Source organism: Adelges cooleyi, unplaced genomic scaffold (assembly GCF_023614345.1).
Source record: "Adelges cooleyi isolate 19-005CV unplaced genomic scaffold, UGA_ACOO_1.1 ACOO_flye_CR_arks_rails_tigmint_CR_PRNA_651, whole genome shotgun sequence".
NCBI classification, from domain to species: Eukaryota; Metazoa; Arthropoda; class Insecta; order Hemiptera; family Adelgidae; genus Adelges; species Adelges cooleyi.
The window spans coordinates 9,706,988-9,733,138 of NW_026096352.1; the positions used below are offsets into that span (position 1 = coordinate 9,706,988).

General features: G+C 28.7%; 2 protein-coding genes across 3 annotated transcripts; one reads left to right on the forward strand and one right to left on the reverse strand.

Moving 5' to 3' along the window:
- Positions 1–9,162: 9,162 nt before the first annotated feature.
- On the reverse strand, positions 9,163–15,255 carry LOC126844706 (protein pellino). The gene is made up of 11 exons (XM_050583085.1): positions 15,015–15,255; positions 14,537–14,926; positions 13,105–13,185; positions 12,487–12,616; positions 12,050–12,151; positions 11,407–11,628; positions 11,143–11,331; positions 10,962–11,060; positions 10,642–10,881; positions 10,444–10,565; positions 9,163–9,709 (listed from the first exon to the last, which is right to left on the reverse strand). Exons 2-11 carry the CDS (start codon positions 14,545–14,547, stop codon positions 9,595–9,597), a joined length of 1,311 nt encoding a protein of 436 aa, XP_050439042.1. The 5' UTR covers positions 14,548–14,926; positions 15,015–15,255; the 3' UTR covers positions 9,163–9,594.
- A 367-nt stretch (positions 15,256–15,622) lies between these two features.
- LOC126844652 (uncharacterized) lies at positions 15,623–23,460 on the forward strand. 2 transcript variants are annotated; one of them, XM_050582991.1, is made up of 7 exons: positions 18,475–18,578; positions 19,101–19,245; positions 19,370–19,481; positions 20,773–20,859; positions 21,065–21,219; positions 21,462–21,603; positions 23,301–23,460. In XM_050582991.1, exons 1-7 carry the CDS (start codon positions 18,551–18,553, stop codon positions 23,415–23,417), a joined length of 786 nt encoding a protein of 261 aa, XP_050438948.1. In that variant the 5' UTR covers positions 18,475–18,550; the 3' UTR covers positions 23,418–23,460. The 2 variants fall into 2 exon arrangements, with proteins under 2 accessions (XP_050438949.1, XP_050438948.1); XM_050582992.1 differs by lacking the exons at positions 18,475–18,578; positions 19,101–19,245 and adding an exon at positions 15,623–15,743.
- The last annotated feature ends 2,691 nt before the right edge of the window (positions 23,461–26,151 follow it).

Sequence of the window (26,151 nt, forward strand, 5' to 3'; positions counted from 1 at the left end):
TCTACGGCCCGGCGCTGCTAATTCCTCCCTCTAGCGTTTTGTCGAAACCCTACTGTTAGCCAGTAACCGGGGCGACCAAGGTAAGGTAAGTAAACCCGAATAATGGGTATAATAATCATTTAAAAATATTCACACGCAGTCCGCGAACAATAAAAAGAATAACCAACGTATAGGTAGCGATTGAAAGTTAAAACGCATTACACCGTTAGTGTTTTATTGCAAGTGGAAAAGCTCTTTACACGCAACATTGCGCTAGGCATTTGATTTAAAACACAAATCCGAAAATAATGATCTCTGTTACCAAGTATAAAATAATGTCTATTTTATTTTTGATTTAGGTTAAATGGTTGCCTACTATACCCACTATCTAGGTACTTAGGCAAATTATAATTAAAATGAGTATTTATATTCGCCACGCATTTAATCGGTAATGATTTTTTTGTATTGATATCTTTATTAATTAGCATCGTATACTATAGTCATTAGCTATAACACTATATTATGTTAACAAATAGATTACATTCAAATCTTAACAGTTTTTGTCCAATGTTATTGTTTTTTTTTTACCATTTATCAACTAAAACATTATATTAATAAATTATTAAATTTCTTTGCACAGATTTATTTCGTGGAGGAATTTGATAGTTTTTCTTATGGTTTGCTCATCAGGCCCCAGGCTTGTTGACAGGCTTCCTATTTCGTTGAGGGATCTTGAGTTTTTCTATCTTTGGCATTCTGTTATGATGAGTTTGACTGTTATTTGTACATTGCATGTAGGACAGATTGGTTTTCAGCTATTTCGAAAATATGGGAATGTGTCAACTGGGTATGTCCTATTCTAAGCCGGTTTATTCTTGTTTCGTCACTCCTTAAAAGCGATTTTATTTTTTGGCCATAGGTGGACTGATATTTTTAGAGAGTTTTCTTTGATTTTGTTCATTAAGTTATTTGTTCTTTTAGTTTAATTTCTAGAATATCAGGGTTGTTAATAGAACTTTTCGTTTTTAAATCCGCTTCTTCGTTGCCATCTATGCCGCAATGTCCGGATACTCATAATATTACTGTCTATTTAAAATTTTAAATGCTTCTAATTGAGATAAGCAGCACAATCGGCGCTGATGTATTTAAAACTTTTCTAACGAGAAAATCACGCAACTATTGGTCCAACTTAAAAGTTTTTAGGAGTTTCCTAATCCCGTGGCCATAGAAAAGTTCCAAAAAATAGCGTGTACATTTTCGAAAATATTCAAGTTTATAATAGCTAATTATTATTTAGCCGTAATTTGAGCAACTTTGGGGACTATTTTTTTATTTTTGCGGACAATTACTCTTTACATCAAGAGCAATAACTATAGTGAGCATAATATAATACAAGACATAATTATTCTTGATACTAAAATAATATATTAAAAACGTTTCAGTGTTTAGTCTTTTTATGTGGACTAAATTGAGTTAACATACTTATATTATTTTATATACTTATATTATAAATTATGTTTTTTTACACGAAAAAAAAAAATTTGGTTATAGTAAATGTTTGGAAATATTCTTGTTTGATCTACTATAATATGGCTGCGCCTACTACATCATTTTAGTTAGAAATACCAAACTATAATTATATATCTATATAAATTGTTAAAATCTTATTTGTTGTAATAAGTAATAATAGTTATTTTGTCAAAAGAATAATTCGTTATAATTATATTTATTTTGTTAAAAATTATTAAAAATAGATCAAGGACACCTTGGTTGTCTCTTAATTATTTTTTTTTTTTAATCAAATTAATCCTGCAAAGAAAATGATAAAATATTTGAATATTCGAAAAATCAGATCGAATATTCGAATAAAAAATTCGAATATTCGTTATTCGAATAACGAATATTCGTGCGAATAAAGTATTCGAATATTCGATTTTTTTTTATTCGAATAGTCCTACCACTAATTATTACTGATGAGAATATCGAATAAGAGAGACAAAGCGAAACACAAATTTTCATGGTACTTAGTTAGGATACATAGTTTTTTCTTCCACTAAAACCTTCACACTGCCGTCTATCCTATCGTTTTACTTTATTTGTGGCATTGTGTGAGTTAGCTCCATTTATGACTTAATAGGTCACTTGATAGGATTTAATGAGATTTCTATTTATCTTCGACAGTAGCTGGACCTGTATCTTCAGCTGTATCCCTGTTATATGCTACACAAAACTCTTTAAAATCAATTTCCGTTTTAGCTCCTAAAAACCGTGAAAAATATTTTAATGATTACAAATGAAATTTGTAACCATCTGTTTCTTTAAACAGAAACTAATATCGATCTTAAATTAAAATAGAAAGTCATAAGTGGCAAACCAATGTTATAAGTTGAAAATTCAAACGATAATTAAATTTTTTACTACCCAGTTAAAAATACTTAAAAATATGCGTTTGCATTAAAAAAAACCAAAGTTGATAGTCTTATTACATAATATAAATCTTAAACATTTTTAAAATATTGAAAAATATACTAAAATATGTACCTACAAGTGCAAGAATAAAATAATTTTCAAAATATTAATATATTCCAAGAAAATGAGTGTTTTACATCAGATAGATCACTCTGTATACATACATACATACATATTTTAAATAAACCATTAAAAAACCAACAACAAAATATTTGTTTAGAAATTAGACGTATTATTGCAATCAGCGTATACGATAATATTGTGGTCTTGTCATTGAAAACCTAACTAAGTACATTTTACATTAACCCAAAACTGTAGGCAATAAATTGTTTTATTTTCAAAATATTAAAAAAATATATACATGGCATTATTATATCAATGGGGTAGACATTAAATCAACTTGCATCGATGACTAACAAATATCACTATGATTCTTACACAAAAGCCATCTTAAAAAAATACAATTAAATTAAATTAAAAAACTAGTCAAAATAGTTGAGCATTTCAAAGATAAGAAAGATAAGCCAAAATGCAAAACAAAACGTCCATTTTAATGGACTTTAACCGAATTAATGGATTTTAACCGTGCCGTTGGTTCAGTTTTGGAATTTTCGGGTTAAACTCAAATTGAAGCATTGTGCATATGTATACCTAGGTATAATATGAAATAATATAATATACTATATTATAAAATGCCGTGCCGGGTTTTAGTTATAGGTCTGTTATACCCAATTTATACGTATATTAAATAAATGTAAATGTATATGTAAATTGTATATGTATAAAAATATGATAATTTTCCGTTTTTCAACTTTTCTATGAAAGTCCAATTCTTTTTTCAGTTTTTCTTAGCATTTTTATAGAGAACCCAGTTAGAAATTGACATATTTTATGTCAAATTATACCTCTATATACATATATACTTCTTTATTTAATATTATTAATTAAATATGATAGGAGATTAGAAAGTACTGTAGGAATCGATCAGGGACGGCGCCAAGGGGGGGGGGGGCGAGGGTGGACGGTCGCCCCTCATAACAAATTCTTGCCCTTCTCTCGCCCCCAAATATTTTGCTCAATAGTAAAATTTTAAATATTTGATTATTATTCCTAAAACCCAGATTTTAAATTACTATATTTTTATAAATACAAATTTAGTTATTACGGAAATTGTGAAAACAATTGTTGTTTTGATTTAAACCTGTGTATGTATACAAATTTAGTTATTAGTTATAACATTGCCACCAAATGTGGCCTTTTTTTTATCAATATATGTTGAGTGTTTTTGCAATAGGTTTTCAATAATCCGTCGCCCAAATAAGTATGTGTTTTGGTATATATATAATATTTACGTTTGTGTGTGTTTTCCAAAAATTCAGTGTTTATTGACGGATTGTTTTGGTTTAATAGAATGTAGGTATACCGTATAATACGATAACTATAATCTCCACTGACTAGTTGTTGGGCGTTTTATAAGCCTTCATTTTTACTACGACTTTCATAGAGTACAATAGAGAACTAATTGATGGCCGACAGGTAAAAATAACGCTTATTTAAAAAAGTTGCCTTACTTAAATTGTACATTAGTATATATTGTCCCTTAATATGTAATAAATTCATACTTTATATTTTATACTATTTCACTGATAAATATTAAAATCATTATAATTGTTTTTTATTGACTAAAGTTGTTTGGAGTGTAGCTTTATACGGCTGCGAGACATGGGTCATTAATGAAAAGGAAAAAAAATCCCTTGAAGCATTCGAAATGTGGTTTTGGAGACGTATAGAGAAAATAAACTGGACAGAAAGAGTAACGAATGAAAATGTACTGACCCAAGTTGGAGAAACAAGATCCATAATTAAAGCCATAAAGCGACGACGATGGGACATGATGGGACACGTTTTACGCCATGACGAAGAATTGCATCATACTATAATAGAAGGTGCAATTGAAGGACGAAAACCACCAGGAAGACCAAGAAACTCGTACATATCTCAACTGAATAATGACGCAGGGATTGATACTTACGCCGGATTAAAAAGACTTGCTGAAGATCGTGATAAATGGAGAGCGAAGTTAAAAACGTTGTAAGCCAACCTAATATAGGTTAAAAAAAAAAAAAAAAGACTAAAGTAGGTAAAATTATTGTGGTTGCCCCTCCAAAAAATTCACTTGACCTTTCCCGCCCCCTAGGAAAAAAATTCTGGCGCCGTGCCTGGACTCGATTCAGTTTTCAAGACCGTTTTCTCTATGCATTTTTCTCATAGGCTTAAATAAAGGGGGGGCTTAGCCCCTCCCCCCTTAAAAAAATGCATACCCCCCCTAAAAATTGTATAGTTCAGATTGTGACGCAAAAGCCTTCACGTCCATTCTACTTGCTACAACCATACGGCGATGACAATCCCTATATTGACATTTATCTGAAATAACTCCTTATTTAGACTTAGGAACTATTATACTATTACGTCTCTGCGTTCTACATATGACGACATCCAGGAACACTACTATCAATGGTCTAGTTATGTGTCCAACTATCACCGTCCAGGGCCGACCGACCACTATAAGTACCCACTGCGAACAGGGCTAATTGGTCAGACGTCGTCCAGTACTCTACAGTTCAACGTTCTGTTTTAAGAGACCTATTGTCAAATACTTAACTGTTATTTTACATTGTGTTGATAAACGTTTCATGGTTATCATTCATATTAAAAGTTATTCTTAACTTTTGGTTGTTAATTCTGTTCTGCCTACCCTCTTCCATCCTCACACGGCCTCCAGGCATAACAAGATTTTGTATTAGAGAAAATAAATACAATTTATTACGTAGTAATTCTCAAGCAGGATTGCCGATAGGTATGTGGACATTTAAGGGTCATGTATGAATTTTGTATTTTAATAATAGATGATATAGTAATTAGTATTAAATAACGATGACTATAACAGGATATTTATACGCGATGTACGATGTACCTTTTGTGTCTATGGCCTATGCGATCAGACGTCAGCGACAATACTATTGTAACAATAGACAACGCTACACGGTATAAATTATTACGGATTATTATAACCCAAATAATAGTTCGAATTTTTCATCTAAAAATAACCTCAACCTAACACGGTCTCCAACATAATATTATAAGACCACATTAACCATTGACATGCTTTTTCCTAGAATTATTATTATCTAGTATATTATAACTACCGTTATGGTAGCGGGACTTTTTCGGCGGCTCGTAGAACCCATGTAATTTTTTAAAGTTTCCCTTCTGGTTATTCAGTAATAATACTACCGCTGTGTCTGTGTGTCATTTTTTTTCTTATTATTGTTATCGCTAATCGGAGTATCGGACTATGTACTATTTGTATTAGTTAATTATATATTTCATATTTCTTTAGGATTTGTCAAGTATTTCTGTTGATTCACTGAAATGTGAAATGATCGTCGCAAAAAATTGTATGATCCATGGTGAATTAACAGAAGACAAATTAAAGCTTATTTTGCAAGAAAATGTACACCCAAACTTGTTCAATTTGTATAAAGTAGCTTTAACCTTGCCAATTAGTTCCGCCACGTGCGAGAGAAGCTTCTCTGCTATGCGTCGCTAGGTTTAATCAGGTGTCTATTTTGAACATAAAAAAAACCGAAACTAAAAAAATTAATAAACAGGTCATTATAAATAAATTTGGAGACCAACATAAATATATTCAGTTAAAATAATAAAAAGTATAATATGTTATTAATTATTTATTTATTTGTTACCTACGCCAAAATGGCAATTACAAAAAGACAAACATATAATAATAATAATTATTATAAAAGGTTATACATACAAGGTTCTGAATACTGTTGGGTCATTAAAACTAGTCACTAGATGAGTTTCTAGTTAACTAATTAAAATTAAAATGTGTACGTTTTTGTTAAATAAATAATTTTAAAGTAATTATGTAAAAGCTTGGCAATTTGATAATGTAGATAGAGGGGGTGCGGGGCGTCCCGATTATAATTTGGTTCAAAAAGGGTTACATGTAAACTGCGCCCAGCTTCTTATCATCGGTATGAAATGCAAACAGCGCCCGAATCAATAAAATCACAGAAATATTAATATTTTAGGGTTGCTACCACTTTTACCAAATTGCATAAATTACCAATGTCCATGCTGTTTGGCCTCAGATAAACTAAAGATACACGGATGTCGCTTTCATCTAACACAATCGTGGAATAGAAATATCCAACAAAATGGCTTAAGTATTGACTATAAAAATATGAACAGTGATATTAGAAGGGTTAGTTCATGCAGATCATGCTACGGTACCTATACCATTTTTAAGCCCAGAAAGTTTATCTGACTATTTTGTAAATTATTTAATGAAATCTAAGCCCGACGATGAAGAGTGACACGATTTGCGGATTATTTAGTAGATGTATATGTAAGTAAAGAGCTCAGTATCCACCTGAAAAATGGGCTTAAGCTTCAGCAGAGCCAATTTTAACCACCAATGCATGCGAGCTTTCCATTCCCACTTTAACTCTAGCTTTTATACAACTCATCCAAATAGAAACATACATTAAATAAAATAATTTAAATGAACCTTTTAATTTTAAAGTTCTAAAACAAAACAAAAACATGAAAAATTATAAAGTTTTCGTTGCAGTTTACATGTCACCTTTTTCCACTTAATAAGAACTCGGGCGCAGTTTACATATATGGTTTTGTGTTTACCTGTGCGGTGTGCCTTGGGCGCAGTTTACAATCGCCGTGTATTTCACACACTACAGTTTTGTTTGCTCTTAGGATAGACAATTCTAATTTTTTTTTTTAAAAGATCTTAGTCTTTATAGTTATTTTAAACAGAATAATATCAATAATAATCTGTATATTTATAGTACTCATATGAGCCGGCGAAAATGAAAGTGGCGTGTCACAAATTTGTTTTGAGAAATAAAAGGTTTACGTTTGGTATTTCTATAACTTTGTATTAACTAACTAAATTTTAAGTAGCGCTCTCTCGCGAACAAAGGCTCAACTTGACTAAATGACCTTTTATAGTATACTAATATGCCCTAGTGATATTGCGGATTTTTTAAAAATTTGACTTGCGTCATTTTCATTTTCACCGGCTCATAAGGGTGATAAATTGGAGCGGGTAGATAGTATAATTTCGGATGATGCTGGAAAGTGTATTTGTGACGAAGTTAAATTACTAACAAAAAATATACAGGTAATGAGTTATCTAGTTTAAAATAAATAATTTATTATTTTAAAACACAACATGGTTTGAATGAGACAGGTACCAGTCATTGAACAATACAATTATTCATCTAAAAATATTAAAAATAAATTACGAATTTTAAATATATTGTCTACATCTACACTACAATAATAAATTGTAGTCTGACACATAATAATTATAATTGTTAACATACTTATAAAACTACAATATTCTTATTTTTCTGAAAACATATCGCTTGTATGAAATAATCATTGTTTTGACAAAGACATTAGAATTTAGAAAAAAAAACAACTAAGATTCCACATAAATATTAATCCTTTAATTAGACATTTAATGTCAGTTACGATTGCTTATATTAAACATATTGCCAAGTACACCGAGGCTTGTGTATTATAAAAATAAAATCAAAAAATACAATATGTACATAAATATTATATTTATATTTTCTATAAAATTAAATTTAATAAAACTTGTTATTTAATACATTAATTATAGTGCTCCTTTAAAATATAAATTTAGTATTTTATACTTAATATAGTTTTCTACCATACATTTTTACTGAACAAAATGGCAACATTGTATTGATAAAGGTATTTTAATACAAATGCAATTACAAAATGAAAAAGATAGCATTTGAGAAACTAGTTATTATTACAAATTATGGCTATGAGCATTTTTCGTTATTTACGCACTGACAGTAATTTGATGATAAATTAACATTAAAAAAAATTGTGTTAAATTTTCAACTAATGCCAAAAAAAGAATATTATGTACTTATAATTGAGAATTTTACATAGAATTTTAAAACAAAATCTTATAATATACGTGAATTGTTATAAATAGGAAATGTTCAGTAATTTCAAAGAAAAACCTAAAAATCTGTTGAAAGTACACAATATACGTTAAATTACCTACAGATAAATTAATTATTATTTTTAGCAGTTTACAGTCTTGGTATATCACACCATTTATCTTCTATAAAGTACATTATACATTTTTTTTTATTTCTCTAGTACTAGATTTTTCATTTTTTGACATTTTACGAATACAAATACAATTACAATAATAAAACAGTTCTAATTCTCATTATTACACATTTTGTTTAATTATATGAACTTTAATAATATTTTTTATATACAGGAAAAAATATAATTTTTATCTTGCACTTCACCCCGCAAAAACACATTTAAAACAAAACAGTTTGCTTATTCTAATAAATATAAGAAAAAAATTATATAATTAAAAGTATATTTAAAAAGAATGAGATTCAATTATACATAATCATATTATGTATTTATTATAATATAGATATTCCAGTAAAAAAAATTTGTTTGTTGTTGAGTTACATACAGTATTTGACAAAACGCTTAAGATTTGCAATAACGTATACATTGGTTATAAATAAATTATGTATTTCTTTTAAAAAACATAGATAATTAATGAAGAAATAATATCAAACAATTTATTTCAAACTATTTTTTTTTTAGATTGTCACTATTTTTAACTGCCACTTAATTTAGCAAAAAAAATCACATTTTCTTGAATCTTTCAAGATACATATAACATATTTATTACTAAGGCTGTAATAGATAGTAAATGACAATAATAATAGTAATATATAATCAAAAACAAAGGAAAATAACTATTCGACTGAAAAACTTAGTCACAAAATAGTAACATTAATTAACATAGGCCAATATAATTAATAGTTATACATCAAATTAATTACATAAGTACAAGTAAAAAAAAAATTGTTATACTAAAAAGAATATTACAAACAAAACATATGAAGAAAGAATAACTCACGCAAAATGAAAAAAAAATTATTAGTTATCACACTATTTGAAGTCGAGGAGGAATAAATATTAATGCTAAAAAGGAATTTATCATATATTTTGCGAGTATTACTATCAATTAAAAATCAGTTTTATATAGCCAGGATAACCTTGGAGTAATGTAGCGCAAAATGGACAGAATGCCTCAAAACCATTTGTACCATATGGAATACCTACATTTGCCCAAAATCTAAAACAAATATAAACAATGTATAATAATACTATAATACGTTAATAATAAAACTCCCAAAAACTGCCAAATATAGCTCTCTGAGCCCCGATTAAAAAGGCCAGACATTTTATGTAGAAAAAAATCTTTATAATTTTTTAAAAATTATACGTAAAAAACCATTAGTTTTAACTTTTATAACTGAAGTCTTTAATTAACTACTGGCTCTTCTAATGCTGGATGGTTGCCCAGTTGTTCTTGGTTAACAAGACCACAAACCAAGTTAATAAAATTATGTAGTTAAGTTAATTATAGTAGACTCGTGGCTAATCCCAAATTAATCAGTGATATTGCAAGTGAAAAATATATATTTCTAGACATTTATACATGGGTTAATGGCAGTTATATTAATGCTTTTTGAGTTTTTTTAGTGATTTTATAATTCTTCAACTACTATGACTTTTTCATCACCGCTGAATTCCATCCATATCCTAATCCTAACGTGCTACTCTTTTTTTTTATACATAAAAAAGTTATAAAATGAAAACTAATGAAAAATAAACTAATTTCTGCAAAAAGTTGGACCAACTACATGACATTATTGAATTATTAAAATATTAAAATTTATGAAGACCTTTTAATTAATATCTCAACTAATATGATACAAAGACTGAATTATAATATGAAGACAAATTTACCACCTTACAAACATTTGTCACAAATGTAACAACTTATTATTTATTACGTATACTCACTTCACAGTTTTTTCTGTAGCAACATGTCCACATGGACTAAACGCATATAAATCTGGCGGGTCTTTATCCTCGACATAAAATGAGGCTTCAACTCCCATACTGAGTTTGGCCACACCGCCAATCTAAATATAATTTATTTTTTAAATTATGATTTAACATAATATTTTTTTTAATCATAAAAAGAAATTATGAAACTACCTTTAAGCACATAGGACAAGTTCTATTGTTTGAGTCTTTACTAAGACCCCAATCATGACGCCCTTGGACATGACCACAGGATAAATAGGCATAAGGCTGATGTTTGCCATCAGCCAAATCTGAAGAAGACAGAGCAGAATCTTCTGGGTGATGCGGAAAAACTAACGTATACAATCCAACAGGACATGTAGGCCGTTCACGATTTGTCTTTTCTATGAGCTTCTTTAAATATTCTCGACTCTGTTAAAACATTTAATTCATTGTTACATATTATGATGAAATAATAAATGGTTTTTAAGTATTGAATAATAAATCATTACGGGAGATATACTAAGACCCTCAGCTGATCTCCATAAGAGTGTAGCACCACATAAATCAATTAGAGTTCCGTCCATTAGTATATTATCAGTATCTTTAACCTAAAAATAACAAATCAAATCGAAAATTTTAATTTAATATAAGTTGTAATTAGTCTTATCAGAATTAAAATTACTCTGTTACCATATCTCCTTTGAGCTGAGCCGATCTGGAACCTCTTAGTGAAAACAATTTACCACAAACAGATACTTCCAGCCAAACACCTGGTTCAGTATTTCCTTCATAAAACTTTCCATTTGGGTGCATTATTAACACTCCATTAGTAGTTAAGGCATCTATCTCTTCGCCATCTTTCCATTTGGTCGCTTTTTCCTAAAATTTAAAGTTGCATAATAAGTCTTAAATCCAAAATATCAATTAAACAAAAAAAAAACAAATATTACTTACTCCTAAAAAAATATTTTTTGACGAGTCAAATCCAGCAGCATATATACGAGCAATATTTGTATTATTTCTATCACAAATTATACGACAAGCAAACCTAGATATGGTACTTGCAGCAGTCGTTTTTTTATTGTCAGCCATAGATGCATTCAATGCAGCTGCATTTTTTTCAGCATTAGTGTCCATGACCACAAAGTCAATTGGCGTATCAGAAGAGCGTCCAATCTAAGTATAAAAAGTTGTAGTGAAAATTATATTCCCATTAATTTTTACATCTAATATTAAAATTAAGTTTAACAATATCAATATTTAAAAACAAACTTTTTTTTAATTTACAACGATGCATATAGTTTTGGATGGACTAAGCTACCAGTTTTCATAATTAAATAAAAAAGTAAATCAATATTACAAAAGAATATTTGAAAATAATCTCTATTATTTAAGTAAACTTAGATATACCTTCTTCATAACTACACAACAAAGAACTATTTTATGGAAAGACATTCAAAATAAGAATTAGGAAAACATTTGTTCTAAAAATGTTTTTGTGTACAATGAAATTAATAGATACAATTATTTTTAAATTTTATTTGAGTAATAATTAGTAAGCTAAATACATTATACCCAAAATAAATTGTATTCTAACCTGAAACATATCTGTGTTTTCATCAGTGATATACTCCACTACCACAGCTTCTGTTCTAGACAAAGTATACGAAATGGAATGCTTTGTTTTATCAAGAACCGCCTAAAAAAAATAATAACATAACATAAGTGCTTTATTATATTTTAGTTTTTTAATAATAAATTTAAACCAATTATAATTGCAAATTAATTATTACAAATTATAGTTATTATTTTTTAAAAATGTAGACATTTTTTTGAAATTAAACTTCTAACTGATAAGATGAAAGCATGAAAACTTCAAAAATTGTGATACAAAAAATGGCAAGTTCACACGGTTTAAAATCTTATTTATAATTACATTTTTCTTAAATCTGGTAGTTCTAACTATGCCCTTATTGCAAAGAAGGGTCAATTATACCGTTCCTATTTTAAGACAAAAGTATAATCTTAACTCACATGTGAATTCTGGGGACTTGGAACAACATAATGATTAGAACGCTTAATACCATTAGCGACTTCACGTTTCCATAACACAAACTTACTCCTACGTCTACGACGATCACCAGCTGTTAATTGTCCATTATATCTAAAATTAATATATGCAATTAAATTTTATTAATACATTTAGAGCTAAGTTTTAGAACTTAAGGTCTAAAACTTAGAGAGAGGTAGATCTAGAATGAGGCTATAATATTTTTGGAAATTTGTAGTCGAACTTTTTCTTAAAAAGGAAAAACACAAGTTAATGAGAAAACTACACTTAAACCGAATGAATGAATTGTTGCAACATACAGGTACCAGACAAATATTTTTAATGTATTGTTAACTACAATGTATAATGGATAATAATAGTACCAAATTATTATAGACAAACAATGCGAACATGATATTATTTGCAATATCCAAAATTTTGACTATATAGCATAAAATTAATTTAACAACATTAAAGAAAAAAGTTAATGTTTTTCACAACTATTTTAAAATAATATAGATATTAGAAATAATATAACCAAGATTCAGTATTATAAAAAATATATTATACATATTATGTAACACATTTTTCTAAAAGCTTACCCAAGTATTATTAATTCTCCATATTTAACTGTGTTTTCATGTTTAACATTGTCAGTTTTCTTTGTTTCAATAGCATCAGTTCTGGAAAAAAAACATGCTTAAGTTTAAAAACATAATATCACGTAATTTGATAAACCAGAAATATGTAGTAAATAAATACAACTTTAAATGCATTAGGTATCATATTCATAATTTTTATTTACATTAGTACATCAAAAATTGAAGTTTATTACAAATGTTTGGAAAATGACGAGTCTTTTAATTTTATTTTATTAGTATCAATAGATACTAAGAATTTTTTTAATTCTAATTTCTAAATTGGCTTTCTAGGAAATCAATTCCTTTAATTAACGCGTTCACGTCCGGTTAAATTCTTTTAGACAGGAATCACATGCCAAGTGATATCTGATTTATAATTGAAATTTGATTCACACTAACCTGCCATCTCATGATAAAAACTAAAACCTAATTCATGGAATTTAATATTGGCCGTTATAAAAAAAATAGGCATTCTCCAATGGCTAAATAATGTATAAACGTTAATACCTAACGACGATCATGAATAAGCAGACAGCCACCAACAGCGACTACTGCTGCCGATCTGCGATTGGCAGCGGAGCTGAATGTGTTAGTTTACAATTCTAAGAAAAATGTTTAAATATTTTTTTAAATGTGAATTTTAGTATTCAAAATGTTCAAAATGAAATAAATAAGTAAGTAGGTATAGTATTGCTTTTTCCTATAAGACGTAGAAAAAATGCTACTTTATTAAATGAGAATTAAATATGATGAAATTAAATGAGCATACTTAAATGTAAGTACATTAATAATAAATAAATGTAGCCAAATTCTTTTGGTTAAAAAAAACAAAGGGTCTGTAGTGACATGAACCTGTTTATTTCTTACAAGCTATCCCATACCGCACAAGTGTTTCAAAAGTAATAAATTAATGTTTTGAAAGAATTGTAAAGAAAAGATCTGAACTTAACAAAAAGCATTTACATAACTCATCATTTTCCCAAATTATGAAAAAATGATTCAATATAATTATTATATACTTCGAGGACTATTTAACCAAATCTTATTTAACATACTACTTTTACAAAATTATTATTACTTCGTAATGTAAATTTTTATATTAAGAAGTACTAAGTAGGCAAATTTGTGTGATATTAATCCTAATGTGTACGTAAATATATTTTCTTCCGTAACTACAGGCTTCGACATGAAGCTGGGTCATACTTAATTTTTTTTCATTTATTCCCTAGAGATTTTTTATTAGAGGTTTTTATTTTTTAAACAGACTATCTTGATAATAAACGAATGGCTCGAAATTATATTTTCAAACGTTACAAAATCAAGTTAGGAACAACACACAACAATAATAAGTATCAAACTTAAGCATTAATTGAAATATCATTGAAATACTGACCTTTTAACCATATTGTTGGGAAACTCGCGGAAACATTAGGAAGAAAATACCCGCTCGATATTCGGCACATCAACGTTATTTTTTTTAAACGGACGGGCCATCATCGTTTTAGCAAAATCTCCATATACAGTGTGGTCAATCGGTGAATGGTCAGAGTCCATGGTCATGTCAATGTGCGTGTGTGAAAAACAAACGATGAAAAGGGTTTGAGCCGACAGTAGTAAACGATTGCACGCGTCACACACCACGGCGTATTCCGAATTCCTCTTGGGGGGCAGTGCTTTGTCAATGATAATAGTTTTTGTACGGATTCGCTTTGACCAATTGACGACCACGGCGTTCGCGTACACCTGACTTGGGGGCGATTTAAAACTGCGCTTATATTATGTTCTACATTGGTGAAAAAAAAAATGTATAATTAATATAAATAAGAAAAAAAAACCACAAAGAAAATTTATAGTAACGACTAGCGACGCACTTGGTTTATGATTAGTCGGAATATATACTTCTTGACCGCCCGAAGTCTGATAATCGATTTAAACGTGTTCAACGATAATATGGTCGCCTAATAATTCATTAAAATTGCTACACATTATGATAAAAAATATATACATAGGTATGCGACAAAAATTATGATTTATGTGTACACAAGACCGACTTAATGGTGTATTATTTTTGAACGCACGCACGCGATCGCTGATTATGGTCTATAGACATTGTGAACTCGGGCCTCGGGTGACGGCGACGAAGGCCGACGGACACCGAAGCGTTACGAACGGCCCGCTATCTTACCGCGGCGGGGGATTGGAACGAAGAGCGGAGGAGGAAAATACTACACATCGGCACACCACAATAGGCTGCACGCGTTAACAACAACAGCTGCTGCATTCACTACGTAGTACGCCAAACGTTTGTGGTGGGGGAAACAAACAAATGGGAGAGGGGGTGGGATGCGCGGTATTTGTTTGACCGTCGACGGACGGTTCATGGTACGTAGCGCCGCGACCCGCACCGTCCCTTGTCACCGACACATGACACCGATTTTTTACCAGCAGTAACATGTCGCTGTCCCGAGTCGTGCGTGCATAGAATAAAGAATATCGCCGCGAATTGCAAATGTATTTACTTTTTAGTATTAGACGTTCGCCGAGATGGTTTCTCCAAACACACACATACACACATGAATGATGAATATGATAAAATACGTGTACTTATCTTATTCTCTATCTTTATCTTATTTTTTTATAGTGATTTCTGTGTACAAAATACCCAAGCTACATATACTGTAGTGTATATTTATGAAATATATAAATTAAAATTATTTATACCCTACTGTTCTATCACTATAGGTACTAATAATAGTATCACAGAATAAATGTAATTAAATCTGTTGTAGTATTGCTTAAATATTGTATATTATGATTTATGATAGGTATAGGTCATTAGTGTCTTTATTTTTTATTGCTGCCTACAGCTTACATAATTATGTATACAAATTATAGACATATAGTCTTATGCTATAAAGTTGTATAGCAAGTTATAAAAAAACAAAAGACAAATGATATAATGTATACAATTTAGGCTGCGTTTATTTAACTTTTTTTAATTAAAAAAAAACTAGCATCATTCGATACAAAACTATGTGTTGTGAGAAAAGATGGAAAATATATAGTTCAGTATAATATACAGGATGGGTCACTAAGAATCAATCAATATCTTAAAAGGTATTAGACTTTTTTAGATTATTCTTTTTTGTACATTTACAGTTATTAGTTGGCCCAAATTTGATTTATTATTCAACTATATAACTCCATTCTAATGTGTTATAACCCTATGAACTTAAGATTTTTACTGGTAACGTAAATATTATCTCAACTTTTAAAATTATGTATATTTTGCTGGAAATTTTTACTGGTCGATAACCAGTTTTAGATAATTACTTTTAAAGTTATTGAAGTCGGGAGGTAGAGTGCAATAGAGTACATATTCGCGCAGATCAAAATTATACTTTCTCCCTTCCGTTCTAAATTTTACACTTACCTACATTATAATTAATCTATATTATAATAATAATATTATATTTACAATTTCGTTCAGACACTACAGTCAAAAATGGATAAGTTTTATCTGACTAATGATAGAGAAGAAAATTAGTGAATAACGTTAAAAATAGATTGATAAAATAAAAAGACGCTCGTCTAATAAAAAACTCATTATTGTATTAATAAAAATACACTTGATAAATGAATAATGAAATTTATTACTTAAGTGTTTTTTTCACTAGAATGCGCCTTTAAATTCGGTGCAATTTACGATTATTTGAGCATTCTAGAGCCGTACAGAGTACAGTTGATAAGATCTGGTTTACTAAAATTTGTAAATTATTTCTCGAGAAAGTTCTAATGGTACATGGGATAGGAATGGAATGTGGAAAAAACATGGCAAATTTGGACTGTGGACATCAAACTATACCTAAAAATTTAATAAAATATAATTATTCACAAAGCGATATTTATATTCTTAATATTCTTATCTTTACCAGTAAACCAATATTGTCGTTTCAATGATCACAACAAGACGTACATTTTCACGTAAAAGTCTGCAATTGTAACTCGACTACAAGCTAACCCGTTTTTTTAGTATACATACTATACTTTTATATTATATACGAGTACCTTAGTCACTGCTTAATAGCTGCTGAGTAATCGATAAGCGGTTGTCTGAACTCTGAAGGTCTTATTATAAGGACGCTTGTAGAACGTTTATACAGTTACTTGGACTCAGTTAGACCCTCTTTTACTGTTGGAAGAGTTTAGTTGGATTATAATTTACATTTATTAATTAAAACGAATTTAAAAGAATGGAAAACTTAATTTTTTTAAACAAATATATGTTTGTTTAAATTTTAGATTTTCAAACAAGCGTCTTTAATAAAAAACAAATTAAATGCATTCTTTCAAAAGAAGTCATATTGTTAATCTTCATTTTTGGTATAGCTGCACTTGGGAAAAAAATATCTCCAATAGCACTGAAAGTTGGAACTTGGTGGAAAGATAATGAAAAGTTCCTGTTTACTACTATTTCTTCCCGACTTTCCAATGGACGATGGTATTACGGATCTGACAAAAATTTAACTAAAAATTGGTTAAAGCTTATTAAGTGTATTTTATTTAAATAATTGTTATACATTTATCGGCTACACCTATATTACATCATATTTCATGTTTGTTTTTCCAATGTTTTGGAAACTTTAAGAACATCGTCTGTCTCAGTGCTTTATCGCTATGCTACGTTAAATGATCCAGTTTACTGGCAGCAGCGGAATATGTAACTTATATGTAAATATAGGTGTAACCGACAATTTTGTACCTAAAAACTTTTTTCTTTCCTAATTTCTAAAGAATTTAATATTAAGAAATTAAGAATTTTGGACCGTAATTTGGGAGGGGGAGGGCACAGACTAGGGCATTGGCCCCACCCTACTATTATCATGGGTCAAAATGGTTTACATAATGAAGTCATATTTTTTTTAGTTTTGTACAAACTGCCCAGTCATGTCTCTAGAACCAGGCTTTGTCATCCTAAAACTATATGTTTGAATAATGTGTTAAGGCTAAGCAATTATTTGCAGACAATATTTATGTGAGCGTAGCTCGCGGCTTTGTGATTTATCATTAACATGGACCGACAGAAATTTGTCCCACTAGAAAAAACTGAAATGACGACCCTGTTAAATATGAATTTAAAGGCTTAATGATATTATACCCATCTTTGTGATACGACGCTTCAATCATTAATGTTTGGAAAACTCGTTGTCATAGTAACATAATCATACATTAGTGTACACAAACCAAAGGTTTATTATTTTTACATTTGTTTTTTTTTTTGTATATATATGTAGAGATGTATCAGTCATTTAATATGTTTTTATGTACTGATTGCAAGCATTTGTAAAAAAACTCACTACATTAACAAGTTAATTATTAAAACTTAAGTATATCCACAAGAAGTGAAATGTCAGCAGTAAAAACCAAAACTCCAGGTAAGATGTACATATTATTTTACTAACAAAACAAAAATCATTAGTTTTGAGCTAAAGCTAAAAACGTAATAAAAGCATGAAAATTTAATAACTTTTAAATATTGTAAACTGTATAAAACAATTTTTTTAAGTATTCATATTAATTATAACAAAGTGAGTATAAATGTTAAGTATTCCTTGGAGAACGGGGTTTTTAATAAACTTTAGAAATAAGTTATTATTAATAATTCATATAATAAATCTGTGGTAGAACGGCAAAAGTTGGTATGACACTTTATGTATCTTCTTATATGTCTATACTCCTTTCTCATATGTCCCCTCTTCTTAACATATTATAAATAGACCAAAATACAATTTTTGGTTAAGTTTTAAATTACTGATATTGTAAGAAATATGTCAATGAGATTTACAGAAGAAAAAATTAATTTTAGGATTTTAGCATGAATTAACTCGAATTTTCCCAAAAGTTAGAAAAAGGTGCTATATCAACTTATGTCAACCTATCACATAAATGTATTATAGTTTTAGAAGACAATATTACAACGTTCTTAACGATGAGAAGTCATTTCAAAAAAATTTACGACGTCAGGCCGAGAGTTAATTGTTGGTCAGCAAGTTGCCCTAGTAAAAGACCAGTGTCAACTATATCTAATATTCGCAATTTTCGGTAATCGTAATAACTATGATGTGAAATTATTTGTTAAAATATCAACAAGATTAAAAACACATTTATATGATATTCATATTGTCCATATAACGTGTTTTTAAATTATATTTCTTTATTTCCGTAGGGTCCCACCAAACTACTGTAATTCAACAATTAGTTCCGCAGCAAAGAAATCTATGATAAAAAACTACGACGACAACCGGTTAAATTGTCCTTTCACAATTAAAAATAAACGTGTAAGTCAAAAACACATAGTACTAACAAAAAAACAATTTAGTCATAACCAACATCTTATTTTAAACCTACTATGTAACAGTACTGTGGAGTGTCACTCTATGACAAATACAAATGTAAAATATTGCTTTAATTTAATTTTTTGACTGATGATTTATTTATGAGATCATAGAATTGATTCTATAAGAATTGACATTTGTGATTTGACACTATTACTATGTTTACATGCGAAACCTTGCGTGCTAACATTATTATTTGTAAATAACAAATAAATGCTTAAACACCTAATTCATTTTTCTTCCTTAACACTTACAATAGGTACTAATTTGATGTTAAAACTACTGTTTTATATATTTTTTCAATTGATGTGCATTATAAATTATACATTTCTCTTTAGTTTTGAGACTTAAATAAAAAAATGTATATCCTATACAACTGGTGTTTTAACTCAATGTTTAATACTTGAATCGACAATGCCCTAGTTATTAATTTTTTGTTTAGTAAAAACTCGACTATCAATTATTAATTCTGGTGTACAATTTTTTTATGCTATAACTTATTTTCTCTGAAATTTTAGCTTCGGTGCGAAGCTGAAAAAGTAATGATTTTACAATTATATGTTTAAAAAAAATTTTGTGCCTGGACCCATGGTAATTTATTAACCACCAAAACCGACTTATTTGTGTAGCCGGTTTATATAGGTCAAAAACCGTTTAAATAAAGAATATTAGAAAACTAAAAGTTAAAAAAGATCACCCGTTCTTCTTTCTTCTTCTACCAACTCAACTCTAAAGTATAAACCAAACTAAGTTTAACCAAGCACAAAAAAGTAAGCGAAGTAAGGTCAAGACAATTATTATTAAACGCTTTGGTACGACTTTCAAGATATTATGGTCAGTTTTTCAAATAAGTTTCGACTATATTTTATGTCTAAGTTATAGCGAGTACAGTTTAAAATTAAATAATTGTATTTTTTTGGGAAGTTTTCCCGATAATAAATGTAAAGGCACTCCTTTTCAAAATGTTGACACCGTGAAGTATAAACCGCATACGTTTTGTGATCGAAAATATAAAAGTTGCAGTAGATACAGATACAAAATAAGCACATCGTTGTAAAATAATATATTCTCAGCTCCACATTAAAGCTAAAAATGTTTTACATATAATTACAAATTTTATACATACATTATGTACCTAAAATAACTCTGGGAATAATTGAGAGACAGTGTTTTTAAACATTTAAATTAAAAAATGATACCAAAATCATAAGATTGAATGTACTAAAATTTTCAGGAATCCCGAAATCCAGGAACCATTAAAACAAAAAGCCGTCCCAATAAATCTTTGTCGATGGATAGACATACCAAATATTTAGAATCAGTGAGTGAAATACTAAATTATATTTATACACATTTAAGCATTTATTAAAACATATATATGTATCTAAGGTTTAATACATTGTTTAATAAACATAAAATGACTTAAATTAAATGACCGTTAAATTGAATTGTATCATAAGTAGTTTCGATCACGTTCGAAATAGTTTTGTTGGTATTAATCCAAAAATATTAAAATTGTTTCATAGAATTTGAGCGACGACTCTGCGTATAACGACGATTTCGTTTTTGAATCCGTTGAAAATAACAGCAGAGCTTGTTCTGTCGAGACTTGTCACAGAAGAGATCTTAAAAAATTAACAATTGGACAAGGATCTCCCATTAAAGTTATTAAAAACAAAAAGTAAGAATTCTACATGTATTGTGAATCCTATCATAACATGTTATCGTCAACAATTTTATTTTACTTGCCAATGTGTTTTGTATCAAAAATAATAAAAGTTTTAAGATTAAATGTAAATTGATTTTGCTGTAGTATTTTGCACAACTATTAAAGCAATATCTTTTATCTGAAGTAAAATCTTATACTTGATAAAATACTTTTATTAATGTTAACTTAACATTTTTTTAAATTTTTTGTTGTAGGAAGTTTCGTCAAGACCATTCGTATTCACGATTTCTGGAAGAAATAACTAATGAGATTGTCAGACTAGACTTATCTACCGATAAAGCGTTAAGAGCTGTTTTTCAAAAACATATTAAATATAATACAGGAATTCTAGATAAAGTAATTAAAAATCAAATATTAAGATACATATATATATATTACGCATTTAAAACGGTATTTTCTGTAAAATATAAATAAATATAAATCCTAAGGGGCGCTGAATACAAATGGAATTATTATTACTATAATAAATTATTGTACGTACTCGCTTCTCAAAAACCTATTGAGTAAAAAATGTTTAAATATATTTTCTTATAAACTAAGAAATCAGTTCTGAATTAAACATTATTATTTAAACAAGTGTACTTAACACACTACAGTGTGTCTATAAAATGCATTTTAATATTTTGCTTTTATCGTAAAGCTTAACATCTTTCCGCTGATCCTTAAGGGGATTGCACGTGGTCTGTTTTATTGATGTTTTAGACCAAAAAGCCAGACAAACTGTCGACTACTTAGGATGGTCCGATTTAAATTCTATAAACACATGCAAATTCTTTGACAACTTTACTAGGCTATGAAGGAAACATATTTTTGATTTTTTTTGTAAAAAAAATTGGGTTATAATATTGAAAATAATGCAAGACAAATTTAATTACAAGTAACTGACATTTTTAAATGAAAATCGGCTTCCTACATAACATAGTAATATTTTAGCCAAAACTCGAATCTCTTTACAGAATTAAAATTGGGCCATCCTTTGTAGCCGACATTTTGTCTGGCTTTTTGATAAAAAAATAAATTAAAATTGCTTTTACTCATAGAAAAAGTTATTTTAATTAAAAATAATACCTTGAAGCTAACACAAATTAACTTATACAAATTAACTGGTAAATTAATTGATATGGCAAAATTGATTAAAACCTTTTTTCTTAAATATTGCCTATAAAAAAACTTCTTAAAAACAAACCGCATGCAATCCCCTTGATTTTTATTTTTTTTGTTTATACAAATGAGTTGTAACTAACTATTATTAGTTAGTTATTTCTAGCATTGTATAGGTTATTATATAGGTTTAATTTCTCACAAAAATAATCGTAAACTTTTTAATAAAAGAAGTATGTTTAGTAAATGAGCAAAAAGCGAGAATTATACAGGGTATATTTTTATTAAACGTGCACTATAACAGAACAATTAATACAAAATTACTGACATACAGGTATTATATTCATTTACTCTTAAATTAGTTTACATTTTTTTAGTTTCGTCCAAAATATGTTAAGTATTGCTCCTTAATAAAAAAAACACCTCATGTTCATCTAAGGACATCTACACTGGCATTTATTATTAAGGCGCATTGTATAGGCAATTTTCAATAAAACTACATTAAGTTAAAATTTTTAATATAAAAAAGAAGTATCTTATTTTTGTACAAAAACACAGAATATTCCAACTTAAGTTTTAAAAAAACATTTGAATTCTTCATACATTTTATCGATTGTGGCATAATTGGTTTTAGATAATTTGTTCTATTTAATAAATTGCAATTTTTAATAATTTTCATAATGATATTAAAAAAGAAAATTAAAAATGTACTTGATCGATGCACTAAGCAAGTTAAGAAAAATCTATATGCGTTTAAAAAACTATTGTCGGATTACGCATTTCAGAGTACGTACGATTAAAATTAGAATAAGTTGTTTTCGACCAAAATTATGGAGATGTAGAGGCCCCTTAAGTCCTTAAATATTATAATCGTTATTGAAACTCTGTGTATTTATTTTTTTTAAAAGCTGTTATTATTGTGTTGTAAACAGAGAAAAATGACAACAGAAGTTAAAAAATTACAAGAATTATTAGGTTTACCAGTAGACAACGAAGATATCTATTCTGAAGTAGAAGATTCCAATGGAGTAACAACTACTAAACTATAAAGAGCGCGTGCGGTGTGAAACTTTATAAATTTAAGTAATTTAATTTAACTATATATACATTAATTAAATAAGTAATAACTTTTTTTTATAAAAAATATAAATATATTATATATGTGACATGAGCTGTCTAATATCATTAGTTGACTATGATATTATGTATGACTATGTAACTAAAAAGATAATTGTATTTATTTATATGAAATGTGTGACTTAAAAGGTTAAACTTAATGATCAAGCAATAATATATGATATTTTTTTAAATGAAACCTGACTATTATTACTACCATTCTTTATTTTTGATGAAGCAAATGACAATTGTTAATTTTTGATTAGTTAACCAATTATAAAAGATTAGTAGTTATCATACATTTATCTTCTACAAATAATATTTCTTTATCCTTTAATGACGCACACGGTTTCCAGTCACACTTTAAGAAGACGTTATACTCTTTAAAAATAATCGTAAAAAAGGGCTTTACGGTAAAGCGTGTAGTAGTCCAGTTAACGAAGACCCAAAATTAGCAAATAAATGCAAAAAATCGTGTAGTCCTGCTTATTGAGGAGGGGAGGGGGGAGAAGGTCCCAATTTTTTATTTTTCGTAAATATTTCGAAAACCTAAGCGTCTTATCAAAAAAAAATTGCTATAGAAAAAGAAAGTAAATTTAATTTCATACAAAAATGGCTCTATTCATGTTTTCGATGGAGCATTATTAAGGGAGGTGCGGGGGGGACTTTGAAAAAGTCAAAAGACTGAAAAACTATGTTATTGCCGTTGAAATTTAGTGTTTATGATCAATATACTTAGAAATAACGGTTAAGTAAACATACATTGATTCAAGTTGATCCATGACGCCAGGAGTGATGTGGGCATACCCCCCCCCCCCATCAATACCAATTGGCTCTTCTCTTTTAGTAAAATTCGTATTTTTATTTAATTTGCTATTACATATAAAAGTATAAAAATACATTTTTTTTCAGATATTATGATTTTTGTTCACATTATATTTCATTGCTTAGGTTTTGTTTAGATATTTTTCGGCTGATCGGTGGCAAGGCCTATTGAGGGAGCGGGGAGAGGGGCTGTTATTGTTATTTTTGTGATCACCGAATTATTGACAATAATTGTTTTGTCTATTCTACTGACAACACGTGAAGCACGTGTTAATCTTTGTTTTTATAATAAAAAACATATATTTCAATTTTTTTTTCTGCCAGAGGAGTAAAGAGTATATAACTTACGTTATATTTGTAAGTTAAATTATAATTATTATCTATATAAGAATGAATGTCTGTCTGCAGTCTGTATGTCCCTTATGCATTGGTACACCATTCATCCGATCGCCATGAAGCTTTGGGAAGTTGTTGAGTACACTCCCGCGAAGGTAACTTGCATAGAACTTTTCGAAAATTCCACCTCTAAGGGTGGTCTCAAACATATTACATAAAAACAAAATTAAAGAATAATTTTAGAGCATAAAATTTGAAAGTCAAACAACAACGTACTTATTTAATTTACTTATTAATTGTAGTACAATAATGTACTTAGTGAATATGATGACTGCGGTTTGTAATGAAATAAATCATTTTTAGTAAGTATGTAAGTTAATATTCTTATGGACCTTCCAATAGAATTTTTAACTAAAAGTTAAACGCCAAATATGAACAAATATGCCTCTCTTTTCACATCAAAACCAACCGAACTAATTATGGTCAAAACCACCTTTTGGAGAGAATTTTTAAGATGGAAAATTAGTCAGATTTCCACCATTACTTTTCAAACATTCATAATGTTAATATTTGTTATTGTTAGGTATAAATTTTAAGTTTAAATTAAGTTTTAGTATTAATTATTTAACATTTTTATTTGAGTATACTTTAAAAATGTTACTTCTAATTTCACCTAAATATTTTACACTGCACTTGAGTCTTATGACATTTATATTAATAAAAAATATATATATAAAAGAGCATTGTCAATTACATGCTAGACATTTAGTATTAGGGTGGATACGATTAGGGTTGCTTGTCGGTCTATATTAGTTTGTTGTTGTAGTTACCCATATACCGTAAATAACAACATTATGGAAATATTTTTGATTACCTGTTGATTGTTGATTTACTCACATATAGCAAACGGACTTCGGTCAAATTGTAATTTTCTCCAATTTTTGGGTTCTTCTTTAAAAAAAAGTTTTCCTACAAATTTTTGAGAAAATTGTAGATGTTATAGTCCTATTCGAGATCTATTTAAGACTAATTTTCAGACCATTATCCATAAAACTTTACCTAGAAAAGTGAAATAAAGAAAAAAATGTTATCTCTTCTAAGGGGAAAGGTTTATGATATTTTTTTTGTTTGTCAATGTTTATTGGTAGTACTATATTTAAAGAATATTCCATACAAATTTGGAATTAATTTGACTATTTTTAAAAAAGTTATAGAGCATTGTAGTTTTAAGTTGAAAAATATGTGAATTATTTTTATTTTATTCTCGATTTTGTAAGGGAAAGGGGTGAATATTTTTAATTGTTGTTTCAGGTATGATTTCTGTTCTTTAGAGTTGCTACACAGAGAAATCGGTTCAGCGGTTTAAATGATTTTGTGGGTTCACCATTTTCAGTGAACTTTCGTCTCTCATTTTTAGGTATAGGGTTCTCTTTCTATACCCGTCATTCACATCTACATATAATAATTAAATGGTGCTAAGCCTTTTCAATAACCTATCAAGGGTGT